At 47.4% G+C, this 13620-nt stretch overlaps 2 protein-coding genes across 4 annotated transcripts in view; one reads left to right on the plus strand and one right to left on the minus strand.

Annotated features, from left to right (window-relative positions):
• Nucleotides 1-122: 122 nt before the first annotated feature.
• Nucleotides 123-8787, minus strand: tbrg4 (transforming growth factor beta regulator 4). Of its 2 annotated transcripts, none has more exons than XM_027010832.2 (12): nucleotides 8689-8787; nucleotides 7686-8174; nucleotides 5952-6133; nucleotides 5442-5586; nucleotides 5070-5244; nucleotides 4285-4442; nucleotides 4065-4175; nucleotides 3752-3896; nucleotides 2819-3061; nucleotides 2618-2729; nucleotides 2268-2382; nucleotides 123-539 (listed from the first exon to the last, which is right to left on the minus strand). In XM_027010832.2, exons 2-12 carry the CDS (start codon nucleotides 8091-8093, stop codon nucleotides 438-440), a joined length of 1896 nt encoding a protein of 631 aa, XP_026866633.2. In that variant the 5' UTR covers nucleotides 8094-8174; nucleotides 8689-8787; the 3' UTR covers nucleotides 123-437. The 2 variants fall into 2 exon arrangements, with proteins under 2 accessions (XP_026866633.2, XP_026866632.2); XM_027010831.2 differs by having other exon boundaries at nucleotides 2819-3064.
• A 257-nt stretch (nucleotides 8788-9044) lies between these two features.
• Nucleotides 9045-13620, plus strand: part of si:dkey-12j5.1 (probable assembly chaperone of rpl4) — a 70354-nt gene continuing 65778 nt past the window's right edge. The window contains exons 1-4 of one of the 2 annotated variants that reach the window (XM_035526393.1): nucleotides 9045-9234; nucleotides 9528-9637; nucleotides 10232-10378; nucleotides 10542-10691. In XM_035526393.1, coding sequence (XP_035382286.1) covers nucleotides 9174-9234; nucleotides 9528-9637; nucleotides 10232-10378; nucleotides 10542-10691 — 468 coding nt within the window. In that variant the 5' untranslated portion in view covers nucleotides 9045-9173. The remainder of the gene's footprint in view (nucleotides 9235-9527; nucleotides 9638-10231; nucleotides 10379-10541; nucleotides 10692-13620) is intronic. The other variant, XM_035526394.1, reaches the window with a different exon arrangement.

Raw genomic sequence — 13620 nt, forward strand, 5'->3', positions numbered from 1 at the left:
AGAGTGAGCTGACGATGCTCACAGCAGAGACCTAGACTGCAGCACGGCTGTATGCTCGTCTCACAACGGCGCCCGGGTACGCAAACACATACGAGCAGTCAGTCTCTTTCACAGATTGTAAGAAAGAGGAAAGAAAATGACAGACATTTTATTATGATCTTGATATCAAGGTAACAACAGCCGACCCAGAGCATCCCCAACACGCCCCGCCCCCTCAAGTGACTGCTGGAACTACTGTTTTTGGCGATCATTGGTTGTGGCTGCTGAGCCTCTCGGTCCTCTAGATGAAGCAGGGTAAATATGAATTTGTGATCCGTCCGTCCTCCACGCCTTATGACATTCTGCTACCACAGTCTGCTCATCTCTGGTCAGTTCCGTTTCCGTGCGACCGCGCTGAAGCGGCGCCTCGGTCCGATGAGCCGCCACGCTTTTGCGCGTCACTTGGCCATTTCTTCGGCCACCGCGTGCCCCATCTTGTCCTTCAGGTAGGATACTTTCTGCCAATCAAACTTCAGCTCCAGCCAATCAAAGTATGGCACCTGCAGAGGGACATGAGAGGCGGGGATGAAAGGGAAAGCAGGACATGGCGCGACTGGAGCAGCTAGGCCCCGACTGCCGTAGAGAAGCCATTTAAAAAAGAACCCTGTTTGACTGTGCTCACGGAGAGCCCGGCCAACATTTTTCCCAGGAGGCCGTGGGCTAACGGGACTGGCCTACATTCAGCAGGCAGAGACTCTGTCCTGCTCGACAGCTCTGCGACACTGCTGCTATTTATAAACCCCAAGCCAGCATGAGCCAACCTGCTCCGGCAGCCACTGCAGCGGTGACGTGTGAACCGGAGTTAGTCCTGCTGGCTAGCAACATGAGGCTTACACAGATGAAACCTGTAAAAGTGTTGAAATTCACATGATTCACTGCCACGCATGCATACTGGTACAGATTGTTTCATTGGTACATATTCCTGCCTGTGTGTGTGTGTGTGTGTACACGTGTGCACGTATATAGTACCAGTCACGTTTGGACACGCCTACTGTGTTTAAAAAAAAACAAAAAAACGGAAAGGTATCAAACCAATGAAATATCACATATGCGATTATATTGACTGTCGTTAAACAAATATCTCCTTGGAAGTATCGATCCTGTAATTTGCTGACAGCTTTGCGCACTATTTGTGCTCTCTTGACCAGCTTCATAAGGCAGACACCCATGATGCTTTTCCATCGGTTTTGAAGACCTTCTCGTGTATGCAGAGCACATAAAGGGTAAGGAACTAAAGTTGAGAGAAAACCATTTACTGAGGGTGCATGTAAAATTGTGTGTTTTGACAATTAATTCATATATAGGCCAACACCTTTCCCACATTTTATTTACCTTAGAAACCAACTTAAGCATAATCTATTAGATTAATATGCCTTTATTTCTATTAAAAACATACATTCACTCAGGTGTGTCCAAACTTTTGACTGGTACTCTGTGTGTGTGTGTGTGTGTGTGTGTGTGTGTGTGTGTGTGTGTGTGAGAGAGAGTGTGTGTGAGAGAGAGATTCAAAATTGTAGCAAAGGACAAAGTTTCCAGAGAAACAGGATGTTTCAGACAGAGGGCCTTCATCAGCAAAGTGCTTCAAGTGTGTGAAACACTTTGCTTGCACAGCTGATGAAGGGCTCTTTCCGAAACTGTTTCTCTGGAAACTTTGTCCTTCACTACAGTTCTGAATATTGCTACATCTCTTACTACATCTCTTACTACAAGACCCTGCATTTACCTGTACACACACACACACAAAATAAGTAAATAAATTTTATTATATATATATATATATATATATATATATATATATATATATATATATATATATATATATAAAAAAAAGGCATCATGGAAACCCATGCCATGAAATGCCATGAAGCTCCTGACACCCTATACTGCTGTAAATTCCAGAGGAGGTTTGGATCTCTGCAGTTACTGAGTCAGCAGATTGCTGGTGACTTTTACGCATTATGCGCCTCAGTGCTCGGCAGCCCTGCTGTGTAACTGCGTGGTCTGACGCTTCCTGGCTGAGATGCTGTGGTTCCTAAATGCTTCCCACTTTTCAACAGTACCACTTGCAGTTGATCGTGGAACATCAAGGAGAAAAGAGATTTCACAAACCCACGGCCTCTGCTTTCACAAATTTTTGTAAAGGCAGATACAAGTATGATATAAGTATGTATTTATTTACACACACACACACACACACACACACACACACACGTGTGTTGCGCTCTTACCTCCACCACCAGAAATCCAGCCAGCTGAAGATGGCGCTTCTGCATCGCAAAGCGGCCCAGTAGATCTTTACTCTTGCAACAGAAATGGGAGAACTCCCAGGCCAGGAATGCCATTCTACACACACACACACACACACACACGAATGAAGAAGAAGGGGAAAATAAATAAATAATGATATATATCACTATTAATGACACCATCACACTACTAACAAACTCTAATAGAGGCAGCAGAAATCTTGGATATAAACTCTCATGTCACATTTGTTCCTTCGGTCTTCACATGTAGCGGACGTAGTCACGGCTGAGGGTTAACGGTTAGATTCCGTGGAACCATCTTTGGACCTCACCTGTGCGCTCCCTGGGGTAAGAGGTCAGCCCCGCCCCCTCCAGGTAAGTGTGGAGCCACCAGGTTCTCCAAGTCGACGGGCTTATTTTCCGCATCCAACACCAGCTCTGCATCTGATTGGTCCATGAACACAGCAATCATCAACATCGCGGTTAAATCTACCCGATGCCGTGTTCACCGGTGCGGGGGAGCTGGTACAGACCTATAACCCAGCCGTAAACTGTGCTGACGTTGGTGCGGAGGGCACTTGTACGGTTCTCGGCCAGGGTCTGGACAGCTGCATGCAGGCCCCTCTGCAGGGCGGTATGAGTGCCCGCCTTGACCGGGACCGCCGACGGGGTGCCGGCTGGGGGGCACTCCCCAGGGGCTCCGAGGGGCTCCAGTTGCCTCGAGGCTGCGATCTGAAGCAGCTTCAGCTTGTAGCTCACCACGTGACTAGCAGCCCCTTCTGCCAGAAAGAGAGGAGTCAAAGGACCAAAGCACAACAGTGCTACTCGACTGTGATGCTCCAATCGAAATCCAGGCCTGGGTTTTGTAATCGCTGGTAGGTAATTGAATGTGTATTGCACAGGTCTTCAATTTATCAGCCATCAAGGTCCTGGGCCTCTAGATTTTCAACCTTTTCTCCTTATTGAGAAGTCAGGAGTGACAAACTACATTTAAATGTTCAATTCACTTCTAGTGACTACAAAATCCAGGACTTTTCTTGGATGCCAACGCAGTACAGTCACCCTCCTGGTGCGGGTTTGGCCAGTGAGGGGGGGAAGGAGTTGCACGCCTGGATATCTACAGCCCTCTAGACCACAATTCCAACTCATCCGATCCATCTCTTTACTGTCTTTGGAAGTCCATGGTTACCTGGATCGGGCGAGTTTGATTTGGGTCATAGGTGAAACCTGAAGGTGGATCACCAAAAAGCGTGTTCCGCCCCAGGGTGTCATATTAATAGTCTACAGCAGCTCTGTGCTGACACCATGTGGCTGTGCACAAAACTGCACAAAAAAAAAAAAAACCCTCTCTGGACCTATGCCACCAAATAGTTAATTTTGCATCATGACATTCATATACTGTGTAATATAAAACAACAATCTTGATGCGCTGTTTTTAGTGCACTGTGTCTCTGGGCGCTGCTCACCTGTGAGCTTGGTGTGGAAGTTGGTGTCTGTGACAGCAGCGATGTAGTCAGGCACTGCTTGCTGCAGCACGCAAAGCGACCAGACCATGTCCGTGAGCAGGAAGGGCTCCAACCCCAGCCAGGAGCCCCTCAGCGCTTCATGAACCTACACCCGCACCCCACAAAAACAGACTTCAGCTCGTCCTGTCGGGCCTGACATGCCCAGCTGAGTAGGTACCCATTCAAAAAAAAACAAAAAAAACAAAAAAAACCCAAAACAACCCCCCCCCCCCCAAAAAAAAAAGTTCCCGTCCCCTCTCTTCTGATTGGCTACCTTTTTGTAGAACTTCTCCCTGTTGGTGGGCTGGAAGTTGAGCCTGGCGAATGACAGGATGAGGTTGCTCAGCTGGAGTGTGCTGTAGCTTTCGCTGCCGTTCATGAAGTGCTGGGGGTAACCGAGAGGGAGACGTGTAACCTCCAACACGGCATTTCAGGAAATGGAAATAGCATACGCCCTGGTGCTGGGCTGTGTGCGCGCGCATGTAGGCTCGTACCTGGGCAAAGCCCTCAAACAGAGGCAGGTGGAGCCATTTCAGTAAGGCCAGCGCCTTTGACCAGCGCATGACATCGGCAGGGCTCAGCTCTGGTAGCCAAGGCAACAGCTCAGAGGACATCCGCTCCAGCATGGGCGTATGGTGGAAGTTCAGCTTGCCTGCGGGGATCACGGGCACAGGAACAGCAGCTTTCAGTTAGATCACTGAGCAAAATGAAACGCATTTAGTGCCAAATTAGAACACCGAAATTACATATTTGCATGTTGCAATTTGTTACATATAGGACGGGTATACAAGTACCCATATTGTCCGACACTGTAGAAAATTACATTACTGGAGCTTCACCTTTGAAAAGCCATTTTAATCCCAATTAAACTTGAAAACGCACTTATCCAGTATTTCATCTTCAGTCATAATATTACAATATTATTACATAATAATATTATTAAATTCATCAGAGTAGTGTATTCTCCAGGTTCATTAGGTATTAAACCCCAATGCTTTGTAATTACCTACATCATTAACTCACCCCTAAGGGAACAGGCTTTGCTTACACACATACACTTTACACCAGACTTGTCTTGTGCCCTTAGAGGCAACGCTTAGTATGCTGCTATAGAAACTCCCTCATCCCTCTATCGGTCACACTATTTTGGAGTTTCTAGTGGCCAGTGTGTCTGCCCGAGCCCATTGGGGGTGTGGCCTCACGTCTACCCGAGCCCACTGGGGGTGTGGCCTCACGTCTCTGTAAAGGTGCCACACAATAGACTTTTAACTTCACTGACTGTAAGCGAATGCCATGTCAAGCAGCAGGGGCGCCTGGAGCTCGGACGAGGGTTTCTCTCGCAGGTGGTAAGACAGCGCCCGCAAGACGGGTACCGAACGGCGCCGCTGGGACGACAACGCTAGCGCCACCTTGCGGATGTCCTCGGCGCTGAATTTCTCGGCCAACTCCAGGACCTGCTCCGGAGAGAGGATGGGTTAACGAGGCCGACATCCGGGGGGGTACTGCAGTGTACATGCTACACTGTAGGTTGATGACATGAGAAAAGTTGGCGTTCATAATACAAAAACAATAATAGGAGTGTAAAAATTACACTGCAGACACTGAATTTCTATATTACGCTGATGTACGTACTGTGTGTGTGTGTGTTTACCTTATCTTCCAGCCTGTCCATGAGGGAGGAGGAGAGTGCCCCAGCTCGGGCCATCAGGGTGGCCAGAGTGCGAGGGTTGTCCAGCTCGGTCCAGCGCAGTTCCAGCTGTTTCAGCAGGGTGGTGGAGAGCATCTCATTTCCTTGCCTGCCAACCACCCAGGACTCCTGTCACTACAAGTGGAGCTGGCCAAGTGTCTGTGAGCTCGAGCTCATGTGATGGTTACCCCAACTATCAAACAACCCGCTCCAACCAGGCATTTGAAAACGCCGTACGATGGCCATTTCTCAGCGGGATTTTTTTTACTGTCACTCTGATACACACTAAGGATCGTAAAACACCCAACACATGGATACTGAATGTTTCAGTGCTTCATTCTTAAATCTGACAGACAGAGCTGACCCCCAGACAGAGCTGACCCACGACAGGGCGTACCCTGGACAGTGCCTGCCGCACGAGAGAGCCCGTCCCCATAGAGGCCCTGCCCCCGACAGAACCCTGACAGTGCTCACCCCTGACTGTGGCGTGCTGATACCCAGTCTGCCAGGTAGGCTAGCTGGCGGTAGGTGAGGCGGCGGAGTCTCCACAGCGCCTCCGTCTGGAGAGACTGCATCACTGGCGTACTGGGGAGGAGGCCGAGGTTGGAGAGCGAGTGCAGCAGAGACACCAGCATTCCGTTCCACACCACCGAAATCTGAGGTGGACAGAGAGACCCGGGTTACCTGCTGCTTCTCACCGCAACTCCCCCGCCAGGGGACAAATGTTTTTTTTTTTTTGCTATGCATACTAAGGTCATAAATGTAACCTGCGAAGTGGAGTTGTGTATGATAGGGGAGAGAAAACCCAAAAACTCGCTGGGCATGTGGTCTTTACAGGGTGATGGGGAAACCCACTGTGATTGGTTTAAACAATACAAGGAATTTAGGACCACAGTAGGTTTATGAAACTGGATTCATTAGAAACAAATGATATATTATTCTCATTAAATGCATACAAGTAGAGCATTAAATATCAGAACATATGTGTTTGCCACATGAAAGGGTTTTTGTTGTTTCTACTTAAGTCCTTAAGTAGATAGTGAAAACCCAATTAAGCAAATGAGATAAAAACATTGTACTTGGTCAATTATTTACTGAGGAAAATGTTCCAATAATACATATCTAAGTGGCAAATGTGTGTGAACATCTAGAATTAGCAGTTCATCTGAAGGAGAGTCTGCTCTTTTCAACAATGGGATGACAAGGGATTACATTCAGGTGTGAGTGGACTCTGTCAAACATCTGCTCTTCACAACATGTTTGTGGAAGTGCATGATAGCATGAACAAAGGAGACTTCTGTGGACCTCGGAAAATGTTTTGCATGGTCATTACAAAACCAACTCTAGCTTGAACTGCAAAGCCTGACAGATTGTGTACAAATGAAAGAAATTCAGGACCATTGCTATGGGACCAGGAGTGGTCAACCAAAAATATCATGCCAAGATCAAGGCGTATAATAGTCTTACACTTAGAACTTCTAAGCACCTCAAGGCCTCTGCCACATCGGCTAATGTTAACGTTCATGAGTTCGTTATCAGAAGAACACTGAACAACATTACTGCACATGGAAGGGTTGCAAGCAGAAAGCACCTGCTCTACAAACCCCCCCCCCCCCCCCAAAAAAAAAAAAACCCAAACAAAAACACCCTCAAACCCCACACACATTTCGGCTCATCTGCAGTTTGCTAAAGGTCCCATGGACAGGTTACAGAAAGGCTATTGGGAAAAGCCTTTGTGGATAGATGAGACCAAAATAGAACTGTTTAGTTTAAATGAGAAGCATTATGTCTGGAGAAAGGAAAACACAACCTTCCATCATTAGAACCTGATCCTATCTGGGAAACACTGTGGTGGCTGATGGAACAATGAATTCTGATTATACCAGCAAATTCTAAAGAAAAATGACAGGACATCTGAACTGATCTCAAGTGAAAGTGGCTCAGCAGCAAGACGACAACCCAAGGCACACAAGATTCTTGACCAAAGCTTGGATAAAAAAAGAATTACGTTAATACTTTGGAATGACCAAGTCAAAGGTCATATTTATGTAGCAATGTAGATCTAAAGGGTTCACAAACTTTCAAGCACGAATGTAAGCAAATAGCTTTCCGATTTTCAGAAAAAGATTTATGTACACTATAAAGCTGATATAAACATAACTTTAAATATCAGAATGTGCAGCCTGTGCAGGTCAGATGCACCGTTACCTGGGAATTCACCGTCTCCAGCATGTCCACACACCGGGGATCCTGCAAGAGGTTCGCAGACTCCGCCCTGTCCTTTTTCAATGCCAATCGGCTGATGTGGATCAGGCACAAGCCTGCCTGATTGGCTGACCCACCTCGCTCCGCCCACAACTGCAGCACTGCCTCAGGAGTGCCCGCCTTCTTGACAAGTTCGTCCAATTCTGAAAGTTTAAATTTAATGCTTGGCTGCTCTTCTTCTGGCAGCCCATGGCCCAGGCACAGGGGCTTGGCTGCAGGCCGTGCCCAGGCTAGGGGCCACGGTGTCCCTGCCCGCTGAGCTGTGGCGGCCTGCAGCCGGGACGAGGCAGCAGAAGCTTGAGGGCATCGGAGCAAAAGGTGAGCCCATCGGCCCAAAATCCTGGCAGTCATTTAGGTAAGTTTTTTTTTTCTTTTTCTTACAACTGACCAGTCAAGAGTTCAGTAGCTGGCATCCACATGTCAATCAGACAACTGAGACAAGAAGTGGGGTGGAGTTAGGTGGGGTAGAGAGAGGGGACATAAGACAAGACAAACAAGGAAGAGAAACCCATATTTATTTTTTCATATATCCAATATTTTTGGAAATATTTCTGTTCCACATGAAAGCTTTGGCCCACCCACTTTATGTAGCACATTCATATAACCAATGTGTTTAACAAAACGCAATCTAGCTAAACATGGAGCACATTTCCTTGTGCTGATCACATCTACTGTAACGGAAAGGCATTTCACAAAAACTGTATATCTATATGCAACAATCGAATCAGTTTAGGAGCTAAAACGTCCTGGCTAACCCTAGCTACTTATCAGGATAGCCACCTAGCTAACTATGTTCCTGACAGTAAGGAATCCTGACCTTGCCGTTAGGGGAGGCCCCATAAGATTCTTATCAACTAAAAGGTTTACGGTAATTCAGTGTAATTAATCGGGTTCATATGGCATGTCAGCGTTATAACGAAAATCGTCTCCTCAATCCCGAGCTTACCTTGTTTATTTCGACGTTACAATCGGAGTTTGCGGCGACATTCACATGGAACTGCCACCAAGAGTCGCGAGATATTTTCGTCAGAAAGCAAAGCGGTAAGCGTTCGTGGTGCGTCACTTGTGCGACAGATCACAAATTCCGGACTGTTCGGCGTTTAATTAAAAAAAGCATTGCTTTTAGCCTTCAGGTAACGCATAGACAAGAAAATACAGATTTACAATGAAAAAGGTGACATGACACATAGGTCATATGAACGTACAGATCATAAATACATATAACAATCATGTGCACATGGCTTTTAATTTGAAATTCCGCTTGGGGCTTACTACCGGAAGCCAGCGTCACTAGCGCTCACGTTGTCGCTCTTGCGTGCGTCCCCGAAGTTCTGTAGCACGTTGTTGCGGCACGCGCAGTGTACACGCGAACAGTTGCTTTCGCGTTTTGTAAATCACAGAACATTTGATCAGTCATAACCTACAGTAGCAATGGGGGGACAAGCAAAGGCCAAAAAGAAAAGCAAACCTAAGAGAAAACAGAGTCGCGGAGGTAAGTGATACAGCAAGCTACCTAGTTGGGTAGAATAGCGGTGTGTTTATCTAGGAGAGCGCCCAGGATAACCAAGTACTGTCCACTAATGGCGCTGCTAGAATCCCCCAGACACATTATGGATTTCCTCAGGAAAGTTCGCATGTATAACACGTCAGACGCAAATCTTACTAGGTGCACACGTGAGCTAAAGCTACATCATTGTTTTGGAAAGTGGTTAATAAAAACCAAGAGTAAATGTGTTCTATGATTATAGTGTCCATTTTCGCTGGTTATTTGATGTATTGTTTCAGCTGCAGAGCACACAGTAATGTCACCGCAGGAGAGGATGAAAGCCAGGATGCAGGACCGAGCCAAAAAGAAAACTGCCGAAAAGTACACGGTGGATCAGTTACTGGAGAAGGTAACGTGTATGGGGTGCTCTCTCTGTCCCGCAGTTTTTCTTCATTTTCCTCGTCGCCCTGCTGTTGGGGCCCTTTGAACTGTAGATTCCTCTGGAGAAATCTACTCGGGGACACGCAGGCTGGAACAGTAATGTGCTCCAGGGGCAGGGGAGGCTTCCAGTACACTGGAAAACTCAACACTGTTCTACACCTCTGCAGCATCGTGTTGGCTGGGGCCTTCTTGGGCATGGACTCTAGTTTGCAGATTCCACCTCTATGCCAAATTCCCGGGTTTTCATGAGGCGGCAAACATTGCATTGACTCCTTTGCTGTATTTTTAAGCAGAAGTGATAAACTTCAGTCCAGGAGGGCTGGAATTAAGCACAATGTGGTGGTTTCCCTGTTCTAATACATCGTCTAAACCTGGTAATGATCTGATGAATAAGGTGTGTGTGAGCAGGGAAACCATCAAACTGTGCTGGACTCCAGCAGTCCTGGAGTGGATCTGGGGCTGTCTGTTTACAAGCATCTCTGCGGTTAGTAGTGATGATGAGATAATTGTCTTCTCTCAGAAGTAATGTTCTCTCTCTTGTTTGTCTGTTTGTCTATCTCAGGCCGAAGACTGTATGGACAACTTTGACTTTTCCATGGCCAGGATGTTCTGTCGGCGTGCTCTGGACATTGAACCAACCAATCTGACCATTCTGGACATGCTAGGGAACATATGTGCTGAGCTGGGAGACATAGACAAAGCCAAGGAAATATCCTTTACTTCACAAAGCTAACCAGACCGAAAACCATGGGTCAAGACCGTGGCAGAAGGTGTCGCCTTGGGGTGATTAATTGGGGTGACCATTGAGCGAAGTGCATGGTTTTGTGGGTGTTGAACAAATGAAAGAGTTTCAGTCCTTGACGACCACGCACGCTTTTCTGAAGGCGGTGGAGCTGAGCCCAGAGGCAGGTCATGGCAAGTACATGTACCTGGGGCAGATTCACACGGGCAAGGAGGCCGTGCAGTACTTCAGCAGAGGTGTGGAGGTCATGCTCAGCACCATGGACGCACAGGCCCAAGGGGTACGCTGCCAAACGTTGCTGATTCCTGTTATGATGCCCAGTGCCATGGCATTTTAAAATTGCTCTTTGTTTGCAGATGTTCACAACGAGCATTTTTGTCTGCTGTCCTTATCCAGGCTGCACAGGTCTGACGATGTTGTTTGTTGAGGGGGAATGACAATTATTACTTGTTAGTAAACAACACTTAAAAAATAAGGTTTAGCTTTGTGGTACTAAATTACTGTATCAGAGACCCTATAAATGTTTAGTCTGGCCATATTGGTAGATGTAAGAGGGTGTGTATATAGGGGTGGGCTAAATTAGGCAGCAAGTGAACAGTCAGTTTTTGAAGTGTTGGAAGCTGGAAATATGGGCAAATCTAAGAATCTCAGTCACTAATATGCGATCGCTATACATTGGAGTCAGAGCATCTCCGAAACAGCAGGTCGTGTAGGGTGTTCCCATATGCGGTAACTAGCATTTACCAAAGAAGGTCAACTGGTGACTAAGGCTCATTGGTAGACAAGGGTACTGAAGGCTAGCCTATCAGGTCCGGTCCCACATCCTGGTCAGAGTGGCCAGTCCATCACCTAAAGCGCTTACGACGGGCACGCGAACATCAGCTCTGAATCATGGAGCAATGGAAGAAAGTTACTTGGTCTGATGAATCGCATTTTACATCTTGTGAATGGATGGTTGCCTGTGTGACGCTTACTTGAGAAAGACAAGACCCCGCGATGCACTGTAGGCAGAGGAAACGCTGGTAGAGGCAGTGTTCTGAGCAATGTTCTGCTGGGAAACGTTGGGTCCTGTCGTTCACGTGGCTGTTACTTCGACACATCACCTATCTAATCACTGTTGCAGACCAAGCACATCCCTTCATGGCAACGGTACTCCCTAACGGCAGGCGCCTCTTTCAGCAGGATAACGCGCCATGCCACACTGTAGACGTTGTTCCGGAAAGGTTTGAGGAACGTGACAGAGTTCTAGGTGTTCACTTGGCCTCCAAATGCCCCAGATCTCAATCCAACTGAGCATCTGTGGGATGTGCTGGAAAAACCAATCCCATCCATTGAGGCCCCACTTTGCAACACACGGGACTTAAAGGATCAGCTGCTAACTTCTTGGGGCCAGATACCACAGATTAGATTCAAAGGTCTTGTGAAGTCCATGCCTTTTGCCTTTAGAACTGCAGCAGTTCATCGTAACATGGATTCCACTAGTGTAGCAGCAAACAAAGGAAAACCCGAGTCATTTTCTTGGAACCAGTACTATGCAACTATAGTTGTACCCTTGTGGCTTGGTGTCCTTCTGCCATATGGTACACAGCTACCAATGAAGGGCTGAGCTTGGCTAAGCCCTACTGTCCAAATGTCCATCGACAGGTATCGGAGGACATTTCTCACGTCGTTACTCCGCCTGGAGTGTTGACACCTGACGGGAAGGGCTCGTCCATTCATGCTGCTTGCGCCGAATTCTGACCCCTCCCATCAGCACAAGGCAACAGAAATCTGAATTCGACTAACCTTGCGACGTTTTCCTCTGCTCCGTGGTCCAATTTTTGCACCCTTTTTTTGCCCACTGCAGATTTGCCTTTCAGTTTCCTTTAGACAGCAATGGCAGTAGTTACCTTAGACACTTGCACTGGTTGCCTGCTGTTGCAGCCGAGCCATGCTAAATTACAAGAAGTTGAGTGTTTGGACACTTGCGTTGATGCTCCAGTATTATATTCGGCTGCAATTTGCTTGATTGTGCAGCACTTGCTTGACAGAAGGATTCTTGACATCCTCTTCTGAGTTCTTTTGTTGACGTGTTGTTTACACCCATGGGATCCTCTTTCTATGTATGCTATCTCTCGCTCACACTGTTCTCGGCCACGAGAACCAGTGTCCGTGCCTGCTTTAAAGTCAGGCAGATTGCTTCATTTTCCCTGTCTAGTGTGGGCTCACGCTGAAACTGATCCACGGGAAACTTGATCACAGGATTTTATTCTGCACTCTGGGGTCATGTCTAATTTCTACACAGGGAAGCTCCAAATGTGAAAGGGCAGGTGTCCGCATCCGTGTGTGTGTCTGTGTGTGTCTGTGTGTGTCTGTGTGTGTCTGTGTGTGTCTGTGTGTGTCTGTGTGTGTCTGTGTGTGTCTGTGTGTGTGTGTGTCTGTGTGTGTGTGTCTGTGTGTGTGTGTCTGTGTGTGTGTCTGTGTGTGTGTGTGTGTGTCTGTGTGTGTGTGTGTCTGTGTGTGTATTTCTAAATGCTTTAGCAATAGTGCTTTGTGCAATACTGGGAGAGTTTTCCTCTTTTAAATGTATTCTCTGCATTCTGTGCAAAGCCAGTGGGGAAACAGTTCAACGGCCATCATGCTCCAAGCATTATAGTTTCGGAGCCTTTTGTCATAAAGAACCATTGGTCGCATATTTGTGTGTGTGGCAGTTTAGAAATGTAACTGTCCCTCCGTGTTTGCCATGCAGAGTAAACCAGTTCAGTCATGACACAGTAATTTATACCATTTAGCTCCCCATCTACACTTAAAAAATAACCCCGGGATTGCTGGCTGAACTTGTGAGCAGTAGACTTCAGTGAGCTGTTGACAGTGCTGCCCGCGTGTCATGGGCTGCTCTGTCTTCATTTCAGGTCGTCTGTGCCAAAATAAGAGTCTCTCAGTGCTTTGATTTAGTTCGCCTTTGTTGACCGTGTGTTTGAAAGGGTGAGTCAGTCCTCGTTCACGACGCGTCGGTAGAGTCCTGTCCCAGCTCGGGCCGCGGGCGTTTGCCAAGCGAGGGGAATGCTCGTGACGCGTGTTCCGATGAGCAAAGTGCCACTGCACGGTGCGAGCTGATTACTCACTGACCTGCGGCGTTTAGCCCAGTTTGGATGGCGCGGTGGCGGGTTGGGCTGGGCCTGGCACTGCGTACGAAGCTGCATGGGTAATCCCAGCAGCCAAACCGCAAA

This window comes from Electrophorus electricus, chromosome 5 (assembly GCF_013358815.1).
Source record: "Electrophorus electricus isolate fEleEle1 chromosome 5, fEleEle1.pri, whole genome shotgun sequence".
NCBI lineage: Eukaryota > Metazoa > Chordata > Actinopteri > Gymnotiformes > Gymnotidae > Electrophorus > Electrophorus electricus.

Excerpts from the sequence above, each read along its gene's own strand:
- tbrg4 (XM_027010831.2), bottom strand. The coding sequence starts at position 8,093 with ATGACTGCCAGGATTTTGGGCCGATGGGCTCACCTTTTGCTCCGATGC. Across the intron at positions 4,443-5,069 it reads TGACATGGCATTCGCTTACA|GCAAGCTGAACTTCCACCAT; the intron begins GTCAGTGAAGTT and ends TGATCCCCGCAG. Across the intron at positions 540-2,267 it reads CTGGATTTCTGGTGGTGGAG|GTGCCATACTTTGATTGGCT; the intron begins GTAAGAGCGCAA and ends GTCCCTCTGCAG.